This window comes from Protomyctophum parallelum, assembly GCF_964188405.1.
Source record: "Protomyctophum parallelum genome assembly, chromosome: 22".
NCBI lineage: Eukaryota > Metazoa > Chordata > Actinopteri > Myctophiformes > Myctophidae > Protomyctophum > Protomyctophum parallelum.
The window spans coordinates 22,486,749-22,511,444 of NC_139714.1; the positions used below are offsets into that span (position 1 = coordinate 22,486,749).

Here is a 24,696-nt window from a genome sequence, read left to right on the forward strand (position 1 = left end):
TTATTTATTTCGGTGCTATTTGACAAAGGCTTGTTAAATGCTGCAATAAAATAAATTCTAAATATGACTCCCAACGTCGCTAAAGTGGGACTCATAAAATGTCCCTGGGACCCATCTAAAAGACTACCCTGGGTCCTGGGTAGTGGTCACTGTAGTGGTACTGCCGGAAGCTCATAAGCAAAATATCTTCCCAGGCCAAGCAGAGATTGCCTCTTGATTGAGCAGTAGGTAGGTAGAAATGTGGTCTCTCGTGCGGAAGAGCCTGTTCTGAATCCTGGCTTGGACGTGGAGAATGTAATGTGTGGTTTGCAGGGCTGTTTAGCGCTGGCTTACTTTGCTTGAACCTATGTGTCGTGATGATCCACTTCTTATTGCAGAGGACACAGAGAAATGAGCGAGAGGAGGAAAGGAGGGAAACCCAACAGGGGGGGAGGAAGATTCAACAAGCCAAGAGGAGGAGGAGGAGGAGGAGGAGGAAGAGGAGGAAGAGGAGGAAGAGGAGGAGGAGGAGGAGGAGGTGGTGGAGGAGGAGGAGGTGGTGGAGGAGGAGGAGGAGGAGGCAGGAAGGGAGCGGGTGGCTGGGATGACGATGACGATTTCAGCCTCCATCTCGGGCCCAGTCGCTCTAGCAGGTAACGCTGGCAAATTATGACGTTGAAATGATCCGATGCAACAACGTTATGGATATTTAACTCAATGGTTCTCAACGTGTGGCCCCGGGTACTCACCAGGGCCCCTTTTCCACCGGGTTGAACCGGTCAGTTATTTTTTCCCGCCTAATATTGAACCAGTCTAGAGTGTTTCCACTGAAAATGAATAGGTTCAGAACCCTAAAGGTTGGTTCAGTACTGAAACAAAAAATGGCCACTGGTTCTGTGAAAGCGCCAAAGTTTCCAAAAATCTAGAACGGAATCACTTCTAGAACCAAAGTTGTTTGTTTTGGTGGAAAAGGTGCCCAGCTCTCCTTGAGACGATTCTTAGGGGGTCTCTACTAGCTAAAGGATTGATAGTTGATATTTGATATTTGATAAGCAAACTGAGAGTGTACAAAAGGAACCAATGAAGGTTGTTCCAATTTGGTTCCATTTCTACACTCTTGAGTGAAATGAATACAGGATGTTATGGGGTAGATTGGGGTCCCAGAAATCGAAATCTGCATCAAATGAGGATCCGTGGCCTGTCAAGGCATGTCAAACTGGAGGTCCTTGGAGTTGAATGAATGAATGCCTTCATTGCAGACTCAAGGTCCATAGAAAAACATAGTTGGAGTTTAAAAGATGTGATTTTCACATTCCTATGCTTCATTCTCTGTCTCTCTCTCTCTCTCTCTCACTTTCTCCATTCCTGACGCCCCAGGCCTGCCTCGAGCAGAGGGCGAGGCGGGGGCGGTCGCGGAGGTGGGGGCGGAGGCGGGGGCGGAGGTCGAGGAGGAGGTCGAGGTGGAGGTGGAGGAAGAGGGGGAGGAAGAGGGGGACGGGGGGGCTCGGACAGAGACAAGAGAGGAGGTGGCAGGGGCGGCAGGGGGCTCCCCAGGTCCTTGGCGACGGAGAGGCCGCGGCCCCGGGCCCCGGACAGCAGCGAGCCTCGCCTCAAGCCGGAGATGATGAACTCCATGCCCATGCAGAAGATCTTCATGACCAACGAGAACCAGGAGCTGGTCAAGGAGCTGCTGCGGGAGCTGCAGGCGCACGAGTTTGACAAGCCCAACGAGTGAGTGCATTGATTCAACGGGGCAGTTGTATAGCCTGGAAGCCAGACTGTCTAAAAGATTAGATGGTGCTAAATTGACGAAGTACTGCTTAGAATTTGTTAGTAAATTGGGAAATGTTGTTTTGAGCCGTTTGTGCTCTTTTTTTTCTCCAAAGAAGTCTCTCTGGAAAAAGTCTTTCAGTGTAATTCCTCTTTTCCAGCGAGTCTGATTCGGATTACTTGGAAGAAGAGGATTATGATGAGTTGGACCATCGCGAGGAAGGCCAGTATTGGACGACCCATGACGAGCCTGCGGACAAAGCAGACAGCCCTGTGTACGAGTCTGACTTGGAGGAGGAGAGGAGCACCCCTGAGCCTGTCATCTCTTTATTCGCCATAGGAAAACTGTGCAGGTGAACGTGTGCAGGAAATGAACTGCCTAACCACTGGAACACCAAGATATTTAGTGTCGTGTGAAAACGTAAACGTGCCTAGCATGTAGTGTGTATACAGTATTTATACATGTTTGGCTAGGTTGAAATGTTAAATTTGTAATTACTGAGCAATGAAGAACTGCGAGAAATTCAGTTCCCTGCGCTGTTCACTCTCTAAAAGGGGGCGGCGGTGGCTCAGGGGTAGAGTGCCTGGATGGTAACCGTAAGGTTGCCAGTTCGAACCCGGGCTCCCCCAGAGTTACTGTCGAAGTGTCCTTGAGCAAGACACTGAACCCCTAATTGCTCCCGATGTGCTAGTTGGTGCCTTGCATGGTTTCCGCTGCCATCGGTGTATGAATGTGTGTGTGAATGGGTGAATGTAATGCACAATCTCTGTAAAGCGCCTTGGATAAAGGCGCTATATAAGTGCACCATTTACCATTTACCATTAAAAGCTACTGCGCCTTGTGCATAATTTCTTCTGTCATTCTCCTGTGCTCATCTACCCGTGTCTTCAAACTTGTCTCGGTTTTGTAGGTATGGGTTTGACCGAGAGCGCAGCAGGCAGGCCCTGGAGTCTGGCGGAGGGGAATTCGGCGCTACGTTGGAACAGCTCCTCCAGCAGGTGTTTGCAGAGCGCTACGGCCACAAAGCCGTCTCCCCCGATGGCCTTCAGTCCACGCCCATGGACGAGTGTCTGAACCAGAGGCAGGAGGAGGCCCTGGCCCTCGCCGCCATTTACGGCGAGCGCTTCAACGAGCGCATCGCCAACGCTGTGTGGACGGTGACCCTGGACATCCCCTTTCTGGGGTCCGCCAAAAACTGTAGTCGGAATGGACCCGCCAGCAGTAGTTCTGGCAGCAGCAGAAGTTCCAAAATCTGCAACTTCTACCTGAAAGGCCAGGGCTGCCGGTTTGGCGACAAGTGCAAGTTCAGCCACGACCTCTCCGCCAAAGGCAGGTCCGGCGCCGGGTCTCCGGACCTGACGGGACCCAGCCGGCCCGGCTTCATTAGCGACGACCCGCCCGTGTACGAGCTGGAGATCCGATTCCCCAAGGGGAACCGATACCCGTTCCAGGCAAGGTTATTATTATAGTTAACTAAAACGTAACAACTGACATTACTTAATTTCGTCCCTGACAAATATCCCATATTATTATAAACCCCCCACCCCACTAAACAAAATTATGCCTTAACCCATTTTGAAAAATGAATGTGGCCCGAATCTATATATATTCTTTCACAGCGAACGTTTTTAACTATAATCTTTGCTTCTGGCGGGTCCCTGGAACAACATGTTTTCAGATGGGGGTTGGCGGCCGAATACATACAATTCTGGGGGTCCTTGACATGAAAACGTTTGAGCACCACCGGAGACATTTTGTAGAATCTGGTCTCAGGTCTTAACGGGTTAAAGATTAAAGTTTTGAAGTAAAAAAAAAAAAAAAAATGCTTAACTATAATAACTTTGTGGTTCCATAGGCCCCGGTCGTGGCCTTCAGTACAAACGACGACCGCGTGGGAGCCGCGGGCAGACTGTGCCTCACAGAGCGGCTGTTTGAAGAGGCGCTGGCGGCGGCCAGAAGCGCCGAGCCCGTGGTGTACACGCTCAGCACTCTCTGCGAGGACGAGGACGCCGTGACGGAGCTGCTGTGCGCCGGCCATCACAAGTACAGCAGCATGCCGCCCGTGGTCTCGACAGCTCCGCCCCCGGTCTCGACGGCTCCGCCCCCTCCTCTCGCCACGGCCAATTGCAGGAGTGCGAGGTAGGGGGACACTAGAATTATAGCCTGTTATAGGCATACCATTTTGGGTTTGTAAATCATGATCCGGTCGTGATCGAATGATAATTTACGTGGTGTTGTAGTCTAGTTTGTAGTCATCAGGCCCGAACCCCTATCCAATAAAAAGCCTTGATGTGGCATAAGAATTCGACAAGTTTCTTCAAGTACTTCTTGGAATAGTTTGTTTGGTATATCCATCTTGTAGTTGTAGCGACTGGCGAGACAAAAAAGCGAGGGGGACCATAACTCTATAGACTGTCTGCAACAAAGTGATGCCAAGGTTTTCATTATTTTCTTTTTTATCATCCGTTCTGCTCTAAACCACGCCTAGACAGGATCACACAGGCAATTTAGGAACACAGACCAGACTTTCCTCCGAGGTGAAAGGTCTGGTGACGCGAGGTTACTAAAATGGTATCCTCGATTGTAATGTTGGTGACCCTTTTTTTCTTATTGAACATTGTATCCACATTATGTAAGGATTTTTTCCATGAAGGAAAGGATTCGAAATAAGCCTCTTCCTTTTCTTGCACGTCAACTTGTTTCTTTCTTTATTTTTATTTTTATTTTTTAACTGCCTTTTGCCAAATAAAAGAAAGAGAGAAAAATGCCAAAGAAAATTATAATTTCCGAATATTTGTGGCAGTCTCCAAATCAACATTTATATAAATAATTCATTTAAAAAAATATATATATATATTGGTTCATTTATAATGAACAAATATTTGAAATCTAGAGCAGTAGAATTTTCAATAGAATTTAGATTTAGATGAGTTCTTGTCATCCCTAGTGTGAGGAGCAACGCGTCGCCTCAGGAGAGCAGGAGCAGCAGTGGGAATCACACCAGCAACCCGAGGGCCAATCCGACAAACTGCAGCGCCAGCAGCCGCACACGCGTCGATGGTGAGACCACCCTCTGGGCTAATTTACAAATGTAACCAAATGGACCCGTACATGCCCATTTGGTTACATTTGTACACCGGTATGCAACAGTGTTATTATCCGTGATATAGCAAGAACAAAAATGTATCAATATTATCGTGGGCCTGTGACACGCTGGGCCTATCATGGGCCTGGCCTATGTGGCGCTGCTCTGCGGCGACATGGGCATAAGGGCTACGCTTGCATGCGGGCCCTTTGTCTAAGACAAATTTCTTCCTCGGGAGACAAATAATAAAGAACCTTGACACTATCGACCATAGGTATTCAATCTGAATATTTTAGGGTTGTGTTTGTGCTGGTGTAAATGATCAGGGAAGCGTGAAGATTTGCAATGGCTTTGGAATTTGTAGTCTTGCCATTTAGCTTAGCAGCTAACTTTAGTCAAGCAGTGCTGCCAACTTGTGCTGCTGTGTCGAGGTTACAACATTAACGCTTCTGAAGACAAATAACGTTTTAGACGGACGCAGTGACTGGATTTGAGAAACGGAAACTGCAAGCGCAGCATGGAAATGGAAACGGCAGAAGCTTGGTTGAAAACGCAGAGGTAAACTGAATGACTTCAGAGCACAGGCATACGCCACGGTTTATGACTAGGCCACGGAATGTAATGTTGGATACATGCATCTAAAAACCTGTTGCAGCCTGTTTGTTGCTCACGTGCCACCGTTGACCTGTCCTCTTTGCATCTGCAAGCCAAAGAGACGGCGGTGGAGCCCGAGGAGAATCTGGACGAGAGGGAGGAGGACAACGATGAGGACGACGAAGAGGCCGTCGTCCCCGTGGAGACGGAGAGCTACGTCAACCTGAGGAAGACCATGGTGAGGAGGCACGACCCGAGGACCGAAAACCTGCTGCAGGAGAACGGCAAGCTGTGCCGAGAGTTCAGGAGGAAACAGGTAAAAAGATGGCTGTCGATTATAACAACGACACGTATTTGTTACAAACTGAACGATACACTCTTCTTCGTCGCGAGGTTCGCTTAGCCGACTCTGGGCCGTTCGAGTCGCGACCCGATAGGCAGAGAATAGTAATGCTGCATTCACATGGAATCAGGCAAGCGGTAGACGGCAAACGTCCGAACCTGCTGGGCGGTAAAAAGTTTAAATATTTTAACATTGATGCCGTCTGCCGTTACCCTCGTCGGGTTCTGGCTGCCGTGCCGTCCTGTTCCATTTACCGTCCTGCTCCTGCCCACGAAAATGACTTCCGGTTTGCTGTCTACCGCTTGCCTGATCCCATGTGAATGCACCATAAATATGTTCTGGTGAGAGCGTTTGCCCCCGACTGCCTCTCGCAGTGGCTACTGGCCAATCACAGCACGTCCTTGCACAACGCACATAGGTGTTTTCGGAGCACACGTCAGAGGGAGAAGCTTCCATGTTGTATCGTTCTCTTCCCCTGGCAGTCTTCCAGGAGCTTCCTATCCATGCTACGTCAGAGGGAGAAGCTGCCGGCCTGGAAGGAGAGGGACAACATCCTGGACCTCCTGGACAATTGTCAGGTGCTGGTGGTCAGCGGCATGACCGGGTGAGTGAGTCACAATCCACTCTGTACTGTCGCAGCACATATTCTAGTGCAGTGGTTTTCAAGCAGTGCTCCTTGTGGTACCCAGCTTTAACTCAGCTTTAATTTCATTTCATTTCATATTTATTTATTTCATTTCAGTTATGAAGAAGATAAATCTTATTTATACCTGCCCCTATCATTAACCCATTTTGGGCGGGAACCCCTTTTGGTGTTAGCATTACTGTATGTTGTGCTTTAGCTATTGAAAAATAGCAGATCTACAAGCTCATAGCGCGCCAAGCTTGTAGGTCTGCTATTTTTGAAAAATCGAAGAACGACTTTTTCAGAAAACTGTCATTTTCAAACAGACATTTTTTTAATCTGATCTCAGGTCAGAATGGGTTAAAAAAACAAACATTAATTGATTATATTATATTATATCACCATGATTACATCAAATAAAATAAATAAAAACAAAGACAAAACATATCGAGCTCCACAAGAGAACAAACAAAACAACGCTGAGGGAACAAAATAACACATATCTAACCTTCTAATTCATATTTTATCATTTTTTCCTTTTTAAACACTTTCTTAAACTGAAACACTGTTGTACAACTCTTCAACTCCTGGTTTTGTGAATTCCATAATTTTATACCTTTAACTTAGAGCTTTAACTCTTAAGAGCGTACAATGAAACCATTACTGTTTCAAAAGTAACCAACAATTGGTCAAATATTGGCCAAATTGTCAAATAATAGAAGAAAGAGGCTAAATGTATTAACATATAAGCTGGTAGATCGGCTCACAGTATTTATCTGTGTAACCGAATCAAACTAAATTGAACTCCTCAACTCCTAGTCAGTTCAAATATGATTATTTTGGGGGGGTCACGGCCTGAAAAGGTTGAGAGAGTACCACTGCTGTAAAGGACCCCTAGCGGAACCCCTGGTGGTCCCATAAAGAACATACAAAAAAACCCCGCAATTCTTTATTAACTCGGTTTTCACTTTGTGTATTAAATCCCATAGGTGTGGTAAAACCACGCAGGTTCCTCAGTTCATTCTGGACGAGACGCTGGACGGTCCCGCCGAGCACGTCGCCAACATCATCTGCACGCAGCCCCGCCGCATCTCCGCCATCTCCGTGGCCCAGAGGGTGGCCCAGGAGCGCGCCGAGCGCCTCGGCAGCTCCGTGGGATACCAGATACGGCTGGAGACAGTCAGGGTATGATGCCCGCACGCACATCCAACGATACACCCTGCAGTCAGTGTTGATTTTGACAGAAAGTTAGTTTTAGTCCTAGCCTTCTGAATAGTTTTCATTTAGTTTTAGTCACATTGTAGTGAAGTCACCTGCAATGTTTTATTGTTACGTCTAGTTTTAGTCGACTAAATATCACAAGATTTTAGTCGACTAAATCTACAGTTGATTTAGTTGACTGAAATGTATTTTGGCGGGCCTTGATGTCGACGAAATGACTGATTTGACACTTTGCTCTTTGCTGAAAATTGCCGATCTACAAGCTCACAACGCGCCGTGTGATTGGCTATTTTCAGCATGCAACCAAGAGCTGCCAAGCTTCCACTGTTGCAGGAATCTCGGGAAAATGTTACCCCCTCTCGAGAGCACACGCCCCAGAGTCGGAACATGTCTACCTTTTATATGTCTATGGTTCAGAGTCTTGCTCACACACTTCGACACTAACTCTGGGGGAGCCCGGGATCGAACTAGGAACCTGGCGGTTCACCATCTGGCCGCGCTGCCGGCTACTCTACCCCTGAGCCACTGCCTTACTTGTACAACAATGTCATGCAGAAACAGCAAAAGATATAATAGATTAAATTGATGGGTTGGATTACGTGTTGCTCTCTCCAGTCATCGGCCACCAGGCTGCTGTACTGCACCACGGGAGTGTTGCTGAGGAGACTGGAGGGAGAGTTCGACCTCAAAGGCGTCACGCACGTCATCGTGGATGAGGTGCACGAACGCACCGAGGAGAGGTGAGGAGATGTTTGTTCATGTGACAGTGGTTAACATGACGATACAGAATGTATGTGTTTTTGATTGGGGCAACCGCTCCCTTACGGAGCTGGGTGTGTGGGTGGGTGGCTGGCTGGGTGCAAAGAAATTGGACGTCTTGGGCATATATTGTGTTAACTGTATATATGGTGATTTCAGGAGTGACAGTACAGTACAGTAGAGTAGAGGGACCCCCACACACGGTAAAGGTCCCTGCACACAGAGCGCGTTTTCCGGATTTCTTGTGGCGTTTCTCCATCGGTTTTCCGAAAAACGTGTCCAGTGTGCAACCTTTACTCTGTCATTTCTCAACCGTTTCGGACGCAGGGCATCTCGTCGGAATCGGGCCGGGGGGGAAGGGTTCCAGACCCACAGGAACGCACCCATGGTGCCGGCCTGAGGGAGAGTTGCACCACTCACTTCACACGTGTGTGATTTTCTTCTCTCCCCCACCTCAGTGACTTCCTGCTGATGGTTCTCAAAGACCTGATGGTACAGAGAACAGACCTGAAGATCATCCTGATGAGTGCCACTCTGAACGCCGACCTGTTCTCCGACTACTTCTATAACTGTAACACCATCCACATACCAGGTGAACGCACGCACACACGTTGATATACAAGAATTCCGACCATCAGCAATGATGTTATAGTAACACTGCGTTTATTTTATTCCCCTCTATTCTTAATTCTCTCCCAGGTCGTACTTTCCCAGTTGATCAGTTTTTCCTTGAAGATGCCATAGAAAAAACCCGGTTAGTATGTCTATTCCTAAGTAACCAGGCTCCAGTGCTCTAGCACTGCAAGTGCATGACGACGATGATGATGATGATGATAATATATACCGGTAATCAAGCAGTACATTTGGCTGTTCCTCCAGCTATGTGATTGAGGACGGCAGCCCTTACATGCGCTCAGGAAAGCAACAGGGCGGCTCCAACAGTGGACCACGGGGTGGCAAAGCGGCGCCCAAGGGCGTGGTGGACGACCTGGGAGAAGATATGTGGAACTTCATGTCCCTCTGCAGGACTGACTTCGTCAAAGACAGCATCCCCGACCAGCAGCTCGGCCTGCAGGAGCTCACTATGAGATTTAAAGGTGAACTAGGAAATTAACTAGTGTTAATCTATCTCTAAATTCACTGAATCTCGTTCTGACTATGTGTGTCTGTCTACCTCGGACATCATGATGGTATGCATGGTGCATTTATATAGTGCTTTTATCCAAAGTGCTTTACATACGATTGTACAGTACATCACATTCGCCCATTCACACACGCATTCATACATCGATGGTGGAGGAAACCATGCGAGGAACCAACCTGCACACCGGGAGCAATTACTAGAGTCGTCAGAGTCTTGCTCAAGAAAAACACTTCGACACTAACTCTGGGGGAGCCCGGGATCGAACGAACCTTGCAGTTCCCATCTGGCCGCTGAGCCGCTGTTGAACGACCAATTGACCTTAATCTCCTTGGTGTTAGGGCTGACCCAAAAAAATCGATTAATCGATGTTCAATCGATACGCACGGGAATCGATTTTTAAATTTGAATCGAATAGTCATTTTTTTTTTAAAGCGGACGCTTTTGGTCCGCGAGACGGCCCCATTTGGTCCGCGAGCCATGCTCGCGCCTCGCAGCAACGCCTCCTCCCCTCTCCCCCTCACTCGTGGTGGTAACAACCAAGGACTGTCTAAAGAGGACGAGACGCGAAGACCGTACGGGCGACGCCATGGTGCTCCATGGAAGGAAAGAAACATGCGCAATGGGCTATATGCAGCCAACTCTTCCGCGTTCAGCTTCCTTGGTCTCAACTGCGCATGTTTCTTTCCTTCCATGGATCACCATGGAGCAACATGGCGTCGCCCGTACGGTCTTCGCGTCTCGTCCTCTTTAGACAGTCCTTGGTAACAACAAGGAAGGAAGTCAACACAGCAGCCTGCAGTCATGCCGCCACAAAATAAATCTAAAGTGTGGTTGCATTTTAGAATATGCAAGGAGAACAAAGAACAAGTGGTGTACAGTGTCAACTATGTGACAAGAAATTGGCGTATCACATACGGGATGGCCCAAGTGGCGAAATTTCACGCATGGGACAGGGGAAAAGGCCCCTGACCTCCTGGGCTCCGAGGGACTTCCAGGCGCGCTAATTTGAGCCGCGGTCATCCGCACTTTTCTACCCCAAGAAAGAGCCTCGTCGGAAGGGTCTGAGAGCGGCGTAGACCGCGGCGCAAATTAGCGCGCCTGGAGCTCCAGGACTGGTGCTTTTTTTGGTGTTTTCACATCTGATTTTCAATCGGAAGAGAAGCTAAATCCCTACATTTTCTGGATTATCCCTAAACTACTTTTATTTTGAAAAACATTTTTGAATAGTTAAAATACACACACACACACACACACACACACACACACACACACACACACACACACACACACACACAGAGAGATAGATTAAAATAGGGTGCATTTTGCATCCCAAAGCGCAGTTTATAGTTGAGGGACGCAATAAAACAATGATTCCAATTTAATTTTCTAGCTTTAGTTATAATAATCATTTCTTCTTCTGTTTTCTACATTAATATAACCACATAAGTTAACCATATAAAATGAAATGGGAGTTAATTGCTGCAATTTGTAAAAATGGCAAAATATGACTCCTAACGTTGTTGAAGTGGGACTCCTAAAATGTCCCTGGGACTCATCTAAAAGACCATCCCTGCATCCCGGGACTCATTACATTGAAAACCTATTTACATCACTGCACACAGCCTCAGTGATCTTTGGTGCCTCCCCGACCCCAGGTGGGGAAACGGTCTTAATATAAGAAATGTTTTTTCTGCAGACACCAAGAAGTCTGTTCTGAAGACCATGTCCATGATGGATCTGGACAAGATCAACATGGACCTGGTGGAGAGCCTGCTGGAGTGGATCGTAGACGGAGACCACAGCTACCCGCCAGGTTGGAGAAACACCTACTGTATATGTAAGGGTTAATATCTGGCTAGGTGGTCATTGTCATTGTCATTGTTAGGTGGTTAATCACCCTGAAGGTGAATGATATCCCGACAATGACCTCCTAGCCAGATATTATCCCGCTTATTAGATGGGCTACCCAACATAAATTAATAAATTGACCCAAAACGCAACAAAAAAAGTATTCCATGAGTTCAGAGGGTTTGATTAGGCAGCGGTCTGTTATCAAGAAATAACACTGAATTCAGCGATTGACCAAAAGCCATGTAATAAACAATTCGGTCAACAAATTAAAAACTAGCCTAAAATGTTAGGGAGGGACTGAAAATAGCAGATCTACAAGCACACGCGCTCTCCGGGTCTGATATGGACGTAAGATGAAGCCAGTCAGTCCTTGAGTTGTAAATCGCCATCTTTCTAGATCCGTTTGGGCCCAGCTGGCCATTGGCTAGCCCATACAACGAGGCGGGACTTCCCCCCTTCTTCTTCGTTGGTTTTTATTTTGACTCGAACGGGGGGTGGCTCCCGATCATAGACTCTAACGGTAGCCACGCCCCTCAGAACATAAGCGACTTTATGGTCATTTCTTTAATAAATGGGACCATAATTTTCCAAAAAGAATATTATGACATGAGAAATGAGACTTTAAACTAGTGACTGGAAGCAGAAAGTATTCATGACCATGTTTATTAAGGTAATACAGTCTAGGTGTAGTTGGACCCAAATACATGGACCTCTATGGAGCTATGGGTTTTTTTGGGCCCAATGACAGCGCCACAACAGGCCATTATATGAACTTTCAGGAAGTTCCTTAGTGGCTTCACAAAATATCTGTCTGACTCATAGACTGTAAAAAATATGGACAAAGCGTTCGCCGGGTCTAACATGAACGTAAAATGAAGCCTGTAATAATATGGTAATTCCTGATGTAAGTCGCCATCTTTCTAGATCCGTTTGGTACCAGCTGGCCATTAGCTGCCTCCGTTTTGGACCAGCTGGCCATTGGCTGCCCAGACAACGAGGCGGGACTTCCCCCCTTCTTCTCCGTTGGTTTTTATTTTGACTCGAGTGGGAGGGGAATCCCGATCATAGACTGTAACGGTAGCCACGCCCCTCAGAACATACGCGATGGTTTTTTTTCTTTATGGTCATTTTTTTAATTAATGGGACCATAATTTTCCAAAAAGAATATTATGACATTAGAAATGAGACTTTAAACTAGTGACTGGAAGAAGAAAGTATTCATGACCATGTTTATTAAGGTAATACAGTCTAGGTGAAGTTGGGCCAAAATACATGGGCCTCTATGGAGCTATGGGGCTTTTTGGGTCCAGTCCAGCGCCACAACAGGCCATTATATGAACTACCGATTTCAAATGAGGCTTCACGAAATATCTGGCTGACTGCCCCCCTGGTCTGACTGCCCCCCTGCTTAAAACTAAATAAAGTTTTATTAAAAAGACTATGACTAAACTAAAATCAAAATTTGCTGTCAAAACCAACACTGTTAACCTCCAGATCCCTGTGTATTGTGTAGGTGCTGTGTTGGTATTCATGCCAGGTCTGGCAGAGATTAAGACGCTATACGAGCAGCTCCAATCCAACAGACTGTTCAACAACAGGAAAGGAAACAGGTTTGTGTGCTGTTGCCACTGTGTGCGTCCGTGCATGCCCACAACTGTAGTATTATTTGAGAAATCGGGACCATTTTCCTGGTCCGACTCCTCAGTCCAGAGAAATTGTTGTTCGCAATTATGAGATAATCACAATTATTTTGCATAATCTTCAGAATCGCTTCCATTCATCAAACAAATGTTCATACATTTTCAAACATAAAATAAATTGAAATGGCATTTCTAAGGCGCTCTACATTATAGATTGTGCATTACATTCACCCATTCTCACACACACACACACACACACACACACACACACACACACACACACACACACACACACACACACACACACACACTCATACATACACTGATGGCAGAGGAAACCATGCAAGGCACCAACCATCGGGAGCTGCTCAAGGACACTTAGACACTAACTCTGGAGAATCCCAGGATCGAACTGGGAACCTTCCAGTTCTCAAGTGGCCACACTACCCCATCTGTCACTGCCATCCATATACAAGCTCAAACTATTAAATATGGCCTGTTTTAGCTGTGCTATTTTATTTTGATGATTGCAACTGCTAATAGTCAGTCATGTCTTTGTATATTTAAGTGCAACACCCAGGAATCAAACCGGGGCCTCCCGTGTGGAAAGCCAACTTAACCACTAAACCAAAGGCCTATGGCTCAGGGGAGATATTAGACTTTTGAGGCCATCAGGCTGAGGCTGTGAGCCACTCTCCTACACTAGTAGTAAAAGACGTATGTCACATCTGCCCTGTGCAATTTGTTTCCAAAGCGTAATCATTTTAGAATGATGTGTGTTTCAATGTCAAATATCCAGTATATACTGTACATAAATGGTTAATTATTTCTCGTCTCCCATGGGCAGGTGCGTGGTGTACCCTCTCCACTCGTCACTGTCCAACGAGGAGCAGCAGGCGGTTTTCAATCGGCCGCCAGAAGGAGTCACCAAGATCATCATCTCCACCAACATCGCCGAAACCTCCGTCACCATCGACGACGTGGTGTACGTCATCGACACCGGCAAGATGAAGGAGAAGAGGTCATTATTATGCGGTTATAGACCAGAGACCCGATTCTACAATTGTCTTCTAAATTCTGACAGTTTTCTGTGTCAGTGGTTCTCAAACTATTTCATGACAGTCCCCATAAATTATATGTAATTGGCTGTCGACCCCCTTCTGAAAATATGTTGTTCCCGGGACCCCCTCCAGAAGCAAAGATATGACGTTCGCTAGCCTGTGAAATAAATTAAGAATATATATTCATCAACGTATGCACACGTTTTCACGATTTTTCAAAAATTGCAGATCTACAAGCTCGTAGCGCAGCACTCGGTGCCGCTCTATGAGCTTGTAGATCTGCTGGTAGATCTGCTGGTAAAGTTTACTCTAATGGTTAAAAGCTAAGGCGACACAGATGCGTCCTCACGTCTAAATAGGTACTGAGGAATTTGTCATTAACAGGTTGTGAGCCCAAGACGTCCTGGGAAATCCCGCTATGTAGTGCCCAGTAGACGTCTGTGAATAATGTAAAAAGTGGGCACCCTGGGTTACTATTTTGAAAGTGTTGTGTGGGCACACAAGAAAAAAAACCCTTGGGCAGGTGTTCTCGAAGTGCGTTCGGTGAGGGTGTTTCCAAATGGACCCTTACAGGTCTGTAACTCTTGAGTGTACAAATGGAACCAAATGGACCATTACAGGTACATTTGGTTCCCATTTGTACACTCAGAGTTATAAGGGTCCGTGAAATAAAATACAAAAATGTCTTAAGAACCACTGACCTACAGTAGGAATAACTACAAATTCCATAAAAGATTGTTCAAATTCAGCATCAAGTTAGTAAAATAGTAAATGGCACAGTATTAACATCAACTGAAGCATTCAAAATATTAACTGTAAATGAAATGTAAATGAATGTGATAAATAATATGGTCCACTCCCTCGTTCTGCATTCACAACGAAAGCGTTTCCTTCTTTTGTTTGTTTGTTTGTTTGTTCTTTTTTTTTCCTCCGCCGTTTTGTCGGCTCTCAGGTATGACGCGTCCAAGAGCATGGAGAGCCTGGAGGACTCGTGGGTGTCGCGGGCCAACGCGATGCAGAGGAAGGGGCGAGCGGGCCGCGTGGCCTCGGGGGTCTGCTTCCACCTGTTCACCAGCCACTGCCTCCAGCACCAGCTGGCCGAGCAGCAGCTCCCCGAAATCCAGAGGGTTCCTCTGGAGCAGCTCTGTCTGAGGTACTACCCATACCCACGCATGGGTTCAAGTTCTCAGACGCCCCAACTGACTGATTTCAGTCATTGGGATTCCACCGCAGCCAGTGTGTTCTCTATAGAGCGTCGCGATCTCCCTTTCAGAACGACGGAAATAATTCCCCATTAATTTTTTTTCCCATAGACGTTTCCAAAAGTATTTATTGAAAGGCAACCCATTCTGGGCGGGAACCCCTTTTGGTGTTGCATACATTATGTTATAATTTAGCTATTGAAAAATAGCAGATCTACAAGCTATGAACTTGTAGGTCTGCTATTTTAAAAAAATCGTTAAAATGTGCCTCAAATCTTGTCATGATTTAGAAGAATCATTTTAAAATTTCGACGTCAGGCCTGAATGGGTTAAGCCCCGGACAAAGCCAACAGCCGAGTTGGCTAAACAAATAATTAGAAAGAAGAAAAACTGTTGTGTTGTACCCTGTCCTTTTTTTCTTTTTCTACAATCTCACAACACTGCTATGATCTTTTCTGACCTCATCTCTCTCTATCTCACCACTTCTGTCTGTTAGAATAAAGATCCTGGACTTGTTCGCCGAGTGCACCCTGGAGTCCGTCTTCTCGCGGCTCATCGAGCCGCCGGCCATGGGCAGCCTCGAGGCGGCCAAGCAGCGCCTGCAGGACCTCGGGGCTCTGACCTCGGACGAAAAGCTGACGCCGCTGGGCTACCACCTGGCCTGCCTGCCGGTGGACGTGCGCATCGGGAAGCTCATGCTTTTCGGAGCCATCTTCCGCTGCCTGGACCCGTGCCTCACCATCGCCGCCAGCCTGGCCTTTAAATCACCTTTTGTAAGAAAAAACTTTAGGTTTTTTTGTCCTTTTTATTTACCCAGGGGGAGGTTGCTGAGCAGTGAGCACAGATGCAACTTTTGAGCAACAAACGCCCTGGCCTGCACACAGACGGACACAAAAATACAGTTTTCAGAAAAATTGTTTCTATGTCGGTGGTTTTCAAAAAACAAGGAGCCCCAAAAATGTATTTGGCCACCGATCCTCTTCTCAAAATATTTAGTTCCAGGTACTCCCCAGAAGCAAAGATTGAAATTAAAAATGTTCACTTAAAAAATGACAATAGCAGATCTACAAGCTCATGAGCCATGGGTAATCGGGTGTGTTGTGGTTGTCTTTAGAATCGGTGCCAACTGAGAGTCAAGTCCGATATAGATCTCCACATCAGGTTTCCAAGATTCATTAGGCTCTTCTTGTGTTGCAACTTGCAAGCCTATTTTATTTCCACTCTACTGTAGATGTGAATGTCAATTTGATGGATGCCTTCCTGCCACATTCTGTGAGATTAATTGCCAACAAAAAAAAGTGCCAGTGTTTGCCTGGTGGATATTACTTCTCACATTGAGAGGTCACCCCAGTTCAGTTTGTTAGCCAGAGTATAACGTTCTCCGCTCCTTTTCTTATGTTCTTTCTTCTATTCTCTTCTCTTCCTGCAGGTGTCGCCGTGGGACAAGAGAGAGGAGGCCAATGAGAAGAAGTTGAGCTATGCTCTGGCCAATAGTGACCATTTGGCTCTTCTGCAGGCTTATAAGGTTCTAACAGAGTTTCTGTGTTGGAGCACAAAAAACACATATACTCCACTTTGTGTCGAAAGGCTGATTCTCTGTCTTCTCTGTTTCAGGGATGGTGCAACGCGGTAAAGAATGGCAACCAAGCCGGCTTCCGGTACTGCAGGGAGAACTTCCTGTCTTGCCGCGGCATGCAGGTGAGACTTTACGTGTCTTTATTGAAGGTTCATGGTTATTTGCTCATTAATCAACATGTCAGTTTTCACATGCATGTAAATGTGCCAGAGTTAGCCAACAGCTAATTTACATTGTAGTCCCTGGGTTGTGTTTTATTGTTACATCTTGTGTACAGATACATAAGAGTTGTTTGTTCGGCTACCTTCAGACAATGTAGCATTATATAATAATATAATTAAGTGAAGAAAAAGGAGAAAAGGGAGAAGAACGAGCAAAAACAATGGGATACAAAAAATAATTGATCAATGTATGTACTGTATGCACTTGGCATATTGTACAAACCAGTGGTAGTCAAACTTTTTCATGTCAAGGAGCCCCGAATGTAGATGATTTGGCTACGGAACCCAATCTGAATATAATATTATTTAATGCCAGGGACCCCAAGAAGAGAACGCTGTGTTAATAAATGTCAAAATAATCTCCAAATCATGTATTTTCAAGATCTTTCAAAACATATATATAAAAAAAATAGATGGGGGTCCGCAGCCAAATACATATCATTTTGTGTGTCCTTTACATGAAAATGTTTGAGCACCACTGATGTAGTCCAGAATCGGGTCTTAAGTAGGATGTATTGGTGAGCGTATATGTCATTGTTATGTGATGTCCATGCAGGAGATGGCCAGCTTGAAGAGACAGTTTACGGAGCTGCTGTCGGACATTGGCTTTGTGAAGGAGGGACTGCGGGCCAGAGTCATAGAGAGAATGTGTTCCAATGGTAGCGACGGTGTACTGGATGCTACTGGACCTGAGGTACACGCGCGCGCACACACACACACACACACACACACACACACACACGGCTATCAATTACAGTACATATATTTTTTGTATGGATGCCAAAGATAAGTGCAACATAGATGAGCATCTTTCCTCCTTGCCACCAGGCCAACCTGAACTCGGACAACATCCGTCTGATGTCTGCCATGCTCTGTGCTGCTCTCTACCCCAACGTAGTCCAGGTGAGCACGCACTCACTCATTCATTCACTCCAGGTAGAGCTTCAACTGTCAGGGCTCTATGCATACATGCCATTTTGGAAAGAACGTGGGCCGCTTCCCTACTTCCTTCACAGGTGTTACCGATTATACTAATGAAGGCTCTACACCAGTGGGTCTCAAAGTGTCAAATGGACATGTGCGAACACAGAATTAAATGCATACAGTTTGTTTTTTTATATATAATATGTATGGTTGTGCGCTTGTACCCGAAAGTAAATTAATAGGTTAGAAAATGTTGCACTTTTGGACAAAATATCAGTCAAAACAAGGTAATTGGTGTTCTAGGTCTCTCCAATAATCTCATTGTGTGTGTGTGTGTGTGTGTGTGTGTGTGTGTGCGTGTGCGCGTGCGCACGCGTGCGTGTGTGCGTGCGCGCGCGTGCGTACCTACCTGTTTCCCTTGGTCAGGTGCGCTCTCCACAGGGGAAGTACAAACAGACCAGTAAAGGGGCCGTGAAGATGCAGCCCAACGCAGCCGAGCTCCGCTTCATGACCAAGAACGACGGCTGTGTCAACATACATCCCTCCTCCATCAACTACACGGTGAGAGAGCCGGAACCCTCGTCATGTTTCATTCCAAACTATAGGGCTGCCTGCAATTGTCTTTTCTTTTCTTTCTTTAATTCCTCCCCCTTTGCTTGGCACTACGGTTGTATCCTACTGCAGAGCTACCAACCTGCACACATTTTGTGTACCAACCACGCAATTCTAGGTGTCTATACGCCTAGAATTGCGTGGTTGGTACACAAAATGTGTGCAGGTTGGCAGCTCTGCTACTGGCTCACCTGCCCCCACTGGGAGGACGTTAGGCCTACTCCTCCCGTTCAACATTCCTTGCTGACAGGCTTCCTGGCTGACAGAGCACGCACTCCAACGGCTTAGGAGTATGTGCACATGCAGTGACAAATATCACCCTCACAGTCCGGCTTCCTTCCACTAAATAGGCTTTATTCAAGGGCCCCTTCTTCTTCTTCTTCTTCTTCTTCCATATAGTTATATATTATATAGAGTTACACAAAACGTTGAGACCCATTGGTAACTGGTTTTCCAGTCTGACTCTATTTGAACAAAATGGCCTTAATTGGTATAATTCAAATAGGTAAGAGACAGTGACTCAACAAAGGCAGATGCACCGTGGTGGAGGATTTGAACTCCGACTAGACCTAGACATTTGTGTGTTCTGCCGTCCTCCCTCCAGGTGCGTCACTACGACAGCCCCTACCTGGTGTACCACGAGAAGGTGAAGACTTCACGCGTGTTCATCAGAGACTGCAGCATGGTGTCCGTCTATCCTCTGGTGCTGTTCGGAGGAGGACAGGTCAACGTCACGCTGCACAACGGAGACTTCATCATCTCCCTGGACGACGGCTGGATCCGATTCGCCGCCTCCTCGCACCAGGTAGGCCGAGGGGGAAATTAGATGAAAATCCTTTCTTTTTTTTCTCGGTTGGCTTACTTTTTTGGGTGGCTTACTTACTACTCCTTTTATTTAAAAAAATATATTTATTTGAGTCCTTTTGAGTTTTTGAGCTGAGAAAAAGCTTTGGAATGGCAACCACCCTGAACTAGATGGGCATTGTTCCGTTGTGTCACGTGTGTTAGGGCTTTCACTTCTAGTGATTTGTACTAGTTGCCTAGTTGCCTAGTTTACTAGTCAACTAGTTGTTTAACTAGGCCTACCTATTATGTTTTTTCTTTCATTATAATATTTGTACATTTAAAAACTGTACATTGCTGACTAAAACTATAATCTATCTAATCATGAGGCCTACAAAAACGGGAGGAAAAAAAGGAAAGATTTTTTCTTTTTCTTATCAACTAGTCAACTAGTACCAGCAAGGTCGACTAGTGGTTTTACTAGTCGACTAGTTGAATAGTCGTTGCTTAAAGCCCTAACGTGTGTCTCACTAGGTGGCGGAGCTGGTGAAGGAGCTGCGCTGGGAGCTGGACGAGCTGCTCGAGGACAAGATCCGAAGCCCCAGCATGGACCTGTGCACCTGTCCCCGGGGGTCCCGCATCATCCACATGATCGTCAAACTCATCACCACGCAGTAGACCACCTGCGCACCTGTCCCCGCCGGTGGGGGGGGGGGGGGGGGGGATAATAGCCTCGCGTAGCCAGCCTTAAGGTCTTTTCAGACGGGAGCGTCTGACGTGGCTAGTAGTAATTCATTTTCAATGAGAGGCGTGTGTTTTATTTTGGACGTGCGGAGAAGATGACCGGCGACAACGTATTGACACGGTCCCGTGAAATTGTGTGCTTGTTTCGTGCACACGCCCACGACAGCGCCTCCTCATGAGCAGACCTGTCGTTGATCCAGGCGACAATGTCTGCGTCACACGCTCCCCGTCTGAAAAGGCCATAAAACTGTCTTTGCAATGCAAATTGCCCCAGGCAGATTGAGTCTGGTGTTGTGGGAGGACTTTGCGGAACCCAGGTAGCAAATATGGGGCGGGACATTGCAAGAGATTAGTTTCCTTTTTCCACAACAAAGACGGATGCTGTCATAGCAGTAAACGGGACATTTGTGCTCGTACTGGCTAAATATGTAATTAAAACATTATGAATTTCTATTGAATATCTTAGTTACAATGGAATTGATTTGACGTGTGTTTTTTTTTATTTATTTTTTTTACTTTTGCGTTGTGGCATTTCCGCGATCTCCCCTGTCCACCAGGACCCCTGTGTCCCCACTGAGATGCACTAAACTCCAGTCACCAGGCCCCCTGTGTCCCCACTGAGACCAGACTAATATCCACGCAGTGATATTAGTATTGCTATGCGAGGCTAACGCAGTAGACCTGTGCACCTGCCCTCAGGGGTCCCCAACTCATCACCACGCAGTAGCCACACAGCACGGACGGACGCACCGCTTTTCACACCAGTAGTTGCCACTTTTTTACATTTCACCTTAATGGACCCCCTCTGTAACTCCTGACAGTGTACAAATGCAACCAAATGGCAACCCTCCAATTTGGTGACATTTGCTACACATTTGTTACAGACCCAATATTTCGGAGTCCAGTGGTCACAGACGTTGAGGTACTTGGTGGTTCTCAAAAGGACCCCGAAATGTATTATATATTTGCCATTGGACCCTGATTTAAAAATGTTCTCTTCTACCGACCCCCGTACAAAATGTGTGTTCAAAATGTGTCGAAAATATTCAAGATTTTTCCACATTACTTTATTTATTTTAGTTGCCTCCAAGACATTGGATGGTATGGTTAATGGCCAATTAACACATGTATGTTTTACGGTCTTAATCCTACCCATGAAATGCTACTGGACAAGCAGTAGTGAAAGTTTACTACTTCCATGCTGCCACATGATGTACGACACAATTGTTTGATTTAGAGGTGTGAGTATAATAGAAATAGTCATTTGTATACATTTGCGGCAATTTTCTTCAGTTCAGGGAACTCATTTTTAATATGGATCGTGTGTCCCTGCTCACAACTGAGAAACGTATTTGAGTCCATATTGGATTTCCTAGATGGAAAATGACTGCACATATTAATGTGGATTTGCATGTATTTTGCATGTCTGACCGAGGGCTTAGAGAGCTCCAGCATGTTTCTTGTTAGCTTTACATTTCTTGAATGTATGAACTTCTTATTGCGTTGATGTAAAAAAAAGAAAAATCTAAATCAAAGCCTAAAGGGCTAATCAAATTACTCACAATTTGGTCAGAGTTGCCAAATAATTGGAAAGCCTGTATACAAATCTCTGATGCAGTGAAAGAATAAAAAAGGGGAAACGATTTTCAATAATGTGGCATGCAGAGGCGTACTCACTCACTTTTTTCCCCACTTAAAATCTATATGCTCAAGTTGTGAACTTGTTGATTGCTTATTTCCTAATAGACAAAGTATAAAATAGGGCTTAAAATCGTTAATGTATGTTTAATACATTTACCATTAAAGCCCTATTTCATATTTTATAATTATATTGATTTAATAATATAAATCTGTGAAGAGTTACCAACTCAAGTATTCAAATGTAGTGGAGTAAAAAGTTAGTATAGTCCAGTAAAACACCTCACAGTTCCAAGTAAATGTACTTTCCATTACTGCTGACATGTTGGCTTGTGTTAACATCAGGTAGGTACTTTTCCTCGCACTACTATTCCGTCTGGGTTGTATTTGATTACCGGTAGTCATATTACTGTAGCTTGTCGGACCACAAAGGATGGCTATAGAATAGACAGGCTTGTGTTGTGGTCGACTCAGAGGCTCTCTAAGCCATTCATTCAGTCACACAACGGCTTATGTTACCATCAGGTGCTTTAGTCTGGCAGCCGGGGGTGTGGAGTGGAGTGGGACATTTGGTATAGTTTTTATTTTTATTGGCCTAAGATAGTCTATATACATACATTCATGAATCCACTTGCTGACCGGCTGTAGGTATTGAGCAATTTGTTTTATAGGGTTTTATATGCAAGTGAGCACCCTTGGCCATTTTTAGCCCAAGGAATGTTTTTTTGTGCAAACTAATGCTTGGAATGGATTCAGAATCATGAAAAACCCCTGGTTTGACATGTCACATGCTACACAAAGCATAATGAAAATGTGAAAGTAAAAAACACTACCAAATTTCCCACGTTAAATAAAAGAAGCCTGTTGTCTGCCAGACTACTTATCCTTGCACTCCTATTCAGAATTTCAGTCTGTTTTACAGCGGGGGACAAAGTACTTGAGTGAAAGTATAGATACCCCTGGACATATATTACTCGACTACAAGTGAAAGTTCCTCAGTCAAATTTGCACTTGAGATAAAGTACTGCATAGATAGCAGTAGCTCGTCTGACACAACAAAGGGCTGTAGATGGAATTCACAGGGCTTGGAGCGGTCGCTAACAGACTAAGCTCTAACAAACCTGTTCATTCACACCACGAGGGGGTCTCTATGACAACAGCACGTCAACAAATGGCATATCGGTATCTCCCAAGACCAACCAAGTCTGCTGCCAGCTAAAGTGTGGCGTGCCAAGTCCAGGGCTGGTAAGATGGGCTTGCTATTTAATGAGTAATATTAATATTGTGTGCAAAATTAGCAAATTGTTTCATAAAGGTATAAGTAGGCCTAATATGTAATATACTGTATGACTCAAGGTAGCCTATAGAGGTCAGTGTCTGGGAGGCCTGCCATGGGAGTGGATTGGGCAGATGGACTGGCCTGCTTGACCATCTATTTAGATCACGTTTCTCAAACCTTTTCATGTCAAGGACCCCTACTTGATATGTTCTGTACTGACCTGGTCCTGCATGTTAAAAGATTAAATGTTTTCATTTCATACAGTTTTTCCAAAAATAGATCTACAATTTTGGCTTATGTATTGCTGAAATATGAGTGGTTAAACTGATTGGCTGCTTTTTCATTGACTACTTTTGCTTGGGAACGAAGGACCCCTGTGGGTCCCCGAACCACTCTTTGAGAACAGTTATCCTGGAGACACTGCCTTTATATTAATTTATTCTCTTTAGCGGTGTAGAAGAACAAGACATCATGGTGAGTATTTCATATATTTAAGCAGAGGTTTGTGCTTCTATGAAATTTATGTACCACATACAATTATATTCAATGCAACAATTCAGTGATTATCGTGAGTATTGCATGAAAATACCTGCAAGATCATTTTGTCGGTTACACTGCAAGCTTATAGATCTATTTCTGAACAATTGGACATTCCCAAAATGAGGACACAGGCCCTTCTGGCTCCAAAACTGTGGAATGCACTTCCCATTGCAGTCAGAACTGCAGCATCACTCCCAATCTTCCGCCGTAGCCTGAAAACCCACCTTTTCAGACTCCATCATGGCCCATAGCACTTACCCTAACCCCTTAGATAGCATTTGACACAGACTTATAGCATGTTATGTAGACAGCACTATAATTGTATTGTATATAGTTATAGCACGCCATAGTACATATGTATAGCATAGTAGTAAATATGTATAGTTTATATGTATAGTGTATGTATAGTTTCATTATATAGATATTCCACTGTTACTTTCTTAGCTTATGCATGTTTCATGATATTGATAAATGCTTTTATGTGATGTATTCCCATGCTTTTGTTCTTGCTTAAATGTAAGTCGCTCTGGATTAAGAGCGTCTGCTAAATGCCTAAATTGTAAATTGGATGAAAGTGGTTAGAGGGTGTTCAAATTAAACATTGGGTAGTAGTAGCATATACCTTTTTTGTTTTACTCTTTTAATTTGTGTTCAAAGCCCCTAAAGTCCAGGAAATCGAGGTCCCACAGTGCTCGACCTGCCAAGAAACCTGTGAGACAGAACAAAAGGTCATCCAACAAAAGGTCGTCCTCAAGTGCCAAATCAACTAAGACGGTAGATGTAGACATTCTCAGCAAAGCTGCCATGGAGAACGTCTACTACATTTCCCACAATGCAGTGGACTGTCTGGAGTTCAGAGGCTTTGGGTGGCCAAATGCAAAGAAAAGGAATGGCAAGAAACAGAAGAAAAAGTAATTGAGAACTTAGCAAAAAGGTCTCCACTACTTTCTTCCTGTCTGAAAAATATCTATTACTGGACCAACCCCTAGGGTTTTTTGTGTTATCCTTTGTGATCAATGTAAAATCGTACCACTATTTGCAAACTGTTATAAAGTATTCAAGCCACATCAAAACCTTGACCCCATATAAAATGATATACTTGAT

The 24,696-nt window shown here is 45.3% G+C and overlaps 2 protein-coding genes across 2 annotated transcripts; both read left to right on the forward strand.

Annotated features, from left to right (window-relative positions):
• Positions 1-1,498: 1,498 nt before the first annotated feature.
• dhx57 (DEAH (Asp-Glu-Ala-Asp/His) box polypeptide 57) lies at positions 1,499-21,803 on the forward strand. The gene is made up of 24 exons (XM_083758228.1): positions 1,499-1,710; positions 1,911-2,102; positions 2,661-3,201; positions 3,606-3,889; positions 4,698-4,810; positions 5,543-5,745; positions 6,255-6,376; positions 7,387-7,582; positions 8,234-8,358; positions 8,836-8,969; positions 9,077-9,131; positions 9,257-9,474; positions 11,218-11,334; positions 12,886-12,982; positions 13,860-14,033; positions 15,026-15,226; positions 15,772-16,048; positions 16,705-16,800; positions 16,890-16,973; positions 17,629-17,766; positions 17,901-17,975; positions 18,423-18,557; positions 19,213-19,413; positions 19,926-21,803. The coding sequence occupies exons 1-24, from the start codon at positions 1,601-1,603 to the stop codon at positions 20,067-20,069; spliced, it is 4,032 nt and encodes a 1,343-aa protein (XP_083614354.1). The 5' UTR covers positions 1,499-1,600; the 3' UTR covers positions 20,070-21,803.
• smkr1 (small lysine rich protein 1) lies at positions 20,231-24,548 on the forward strand (the record flags this gene model as incomplete). The annotated part of the gene is made up of 2 exons (XM_083794597.1): positions 20,231-20,245; positions 24,208-24,548. The coding sequence occupies 2 exons, from the start codon at positions 20,231-20,233 to the stop codon at positions 24,505-24,507; spliced, it is 315 nt and encodes a 104-aa protein (XP_083650723.1). The 3' UTR covers positions 24,508-24,548.
• Positions 24,549-24,696: the final 148 nt, after the last annotated feature.

Coding starts and splice junctions, on each gene's coding strand:
- dhx57 (XM_083758228.1), top strand. CDS start 1,601: ATGATGAACTCCATGCCCATGCAGAAGATCTTCATGACCAACGAGAAC. Junction 9,475..11,217: donor GCTCACTATGAGATTTAAAG/GTGAACTAGGAA, acceptor TTTTTTCTGCAG/ACACCAAGAAGTCTGTTCTG. Junction 16,049..16,704: donor TGGCCTTTAAATCACCTTTT/GTAAGAAAAAAC, acceptor CTCTTCCTGCAG/GTGTCGCCGTGGGACAAGAG.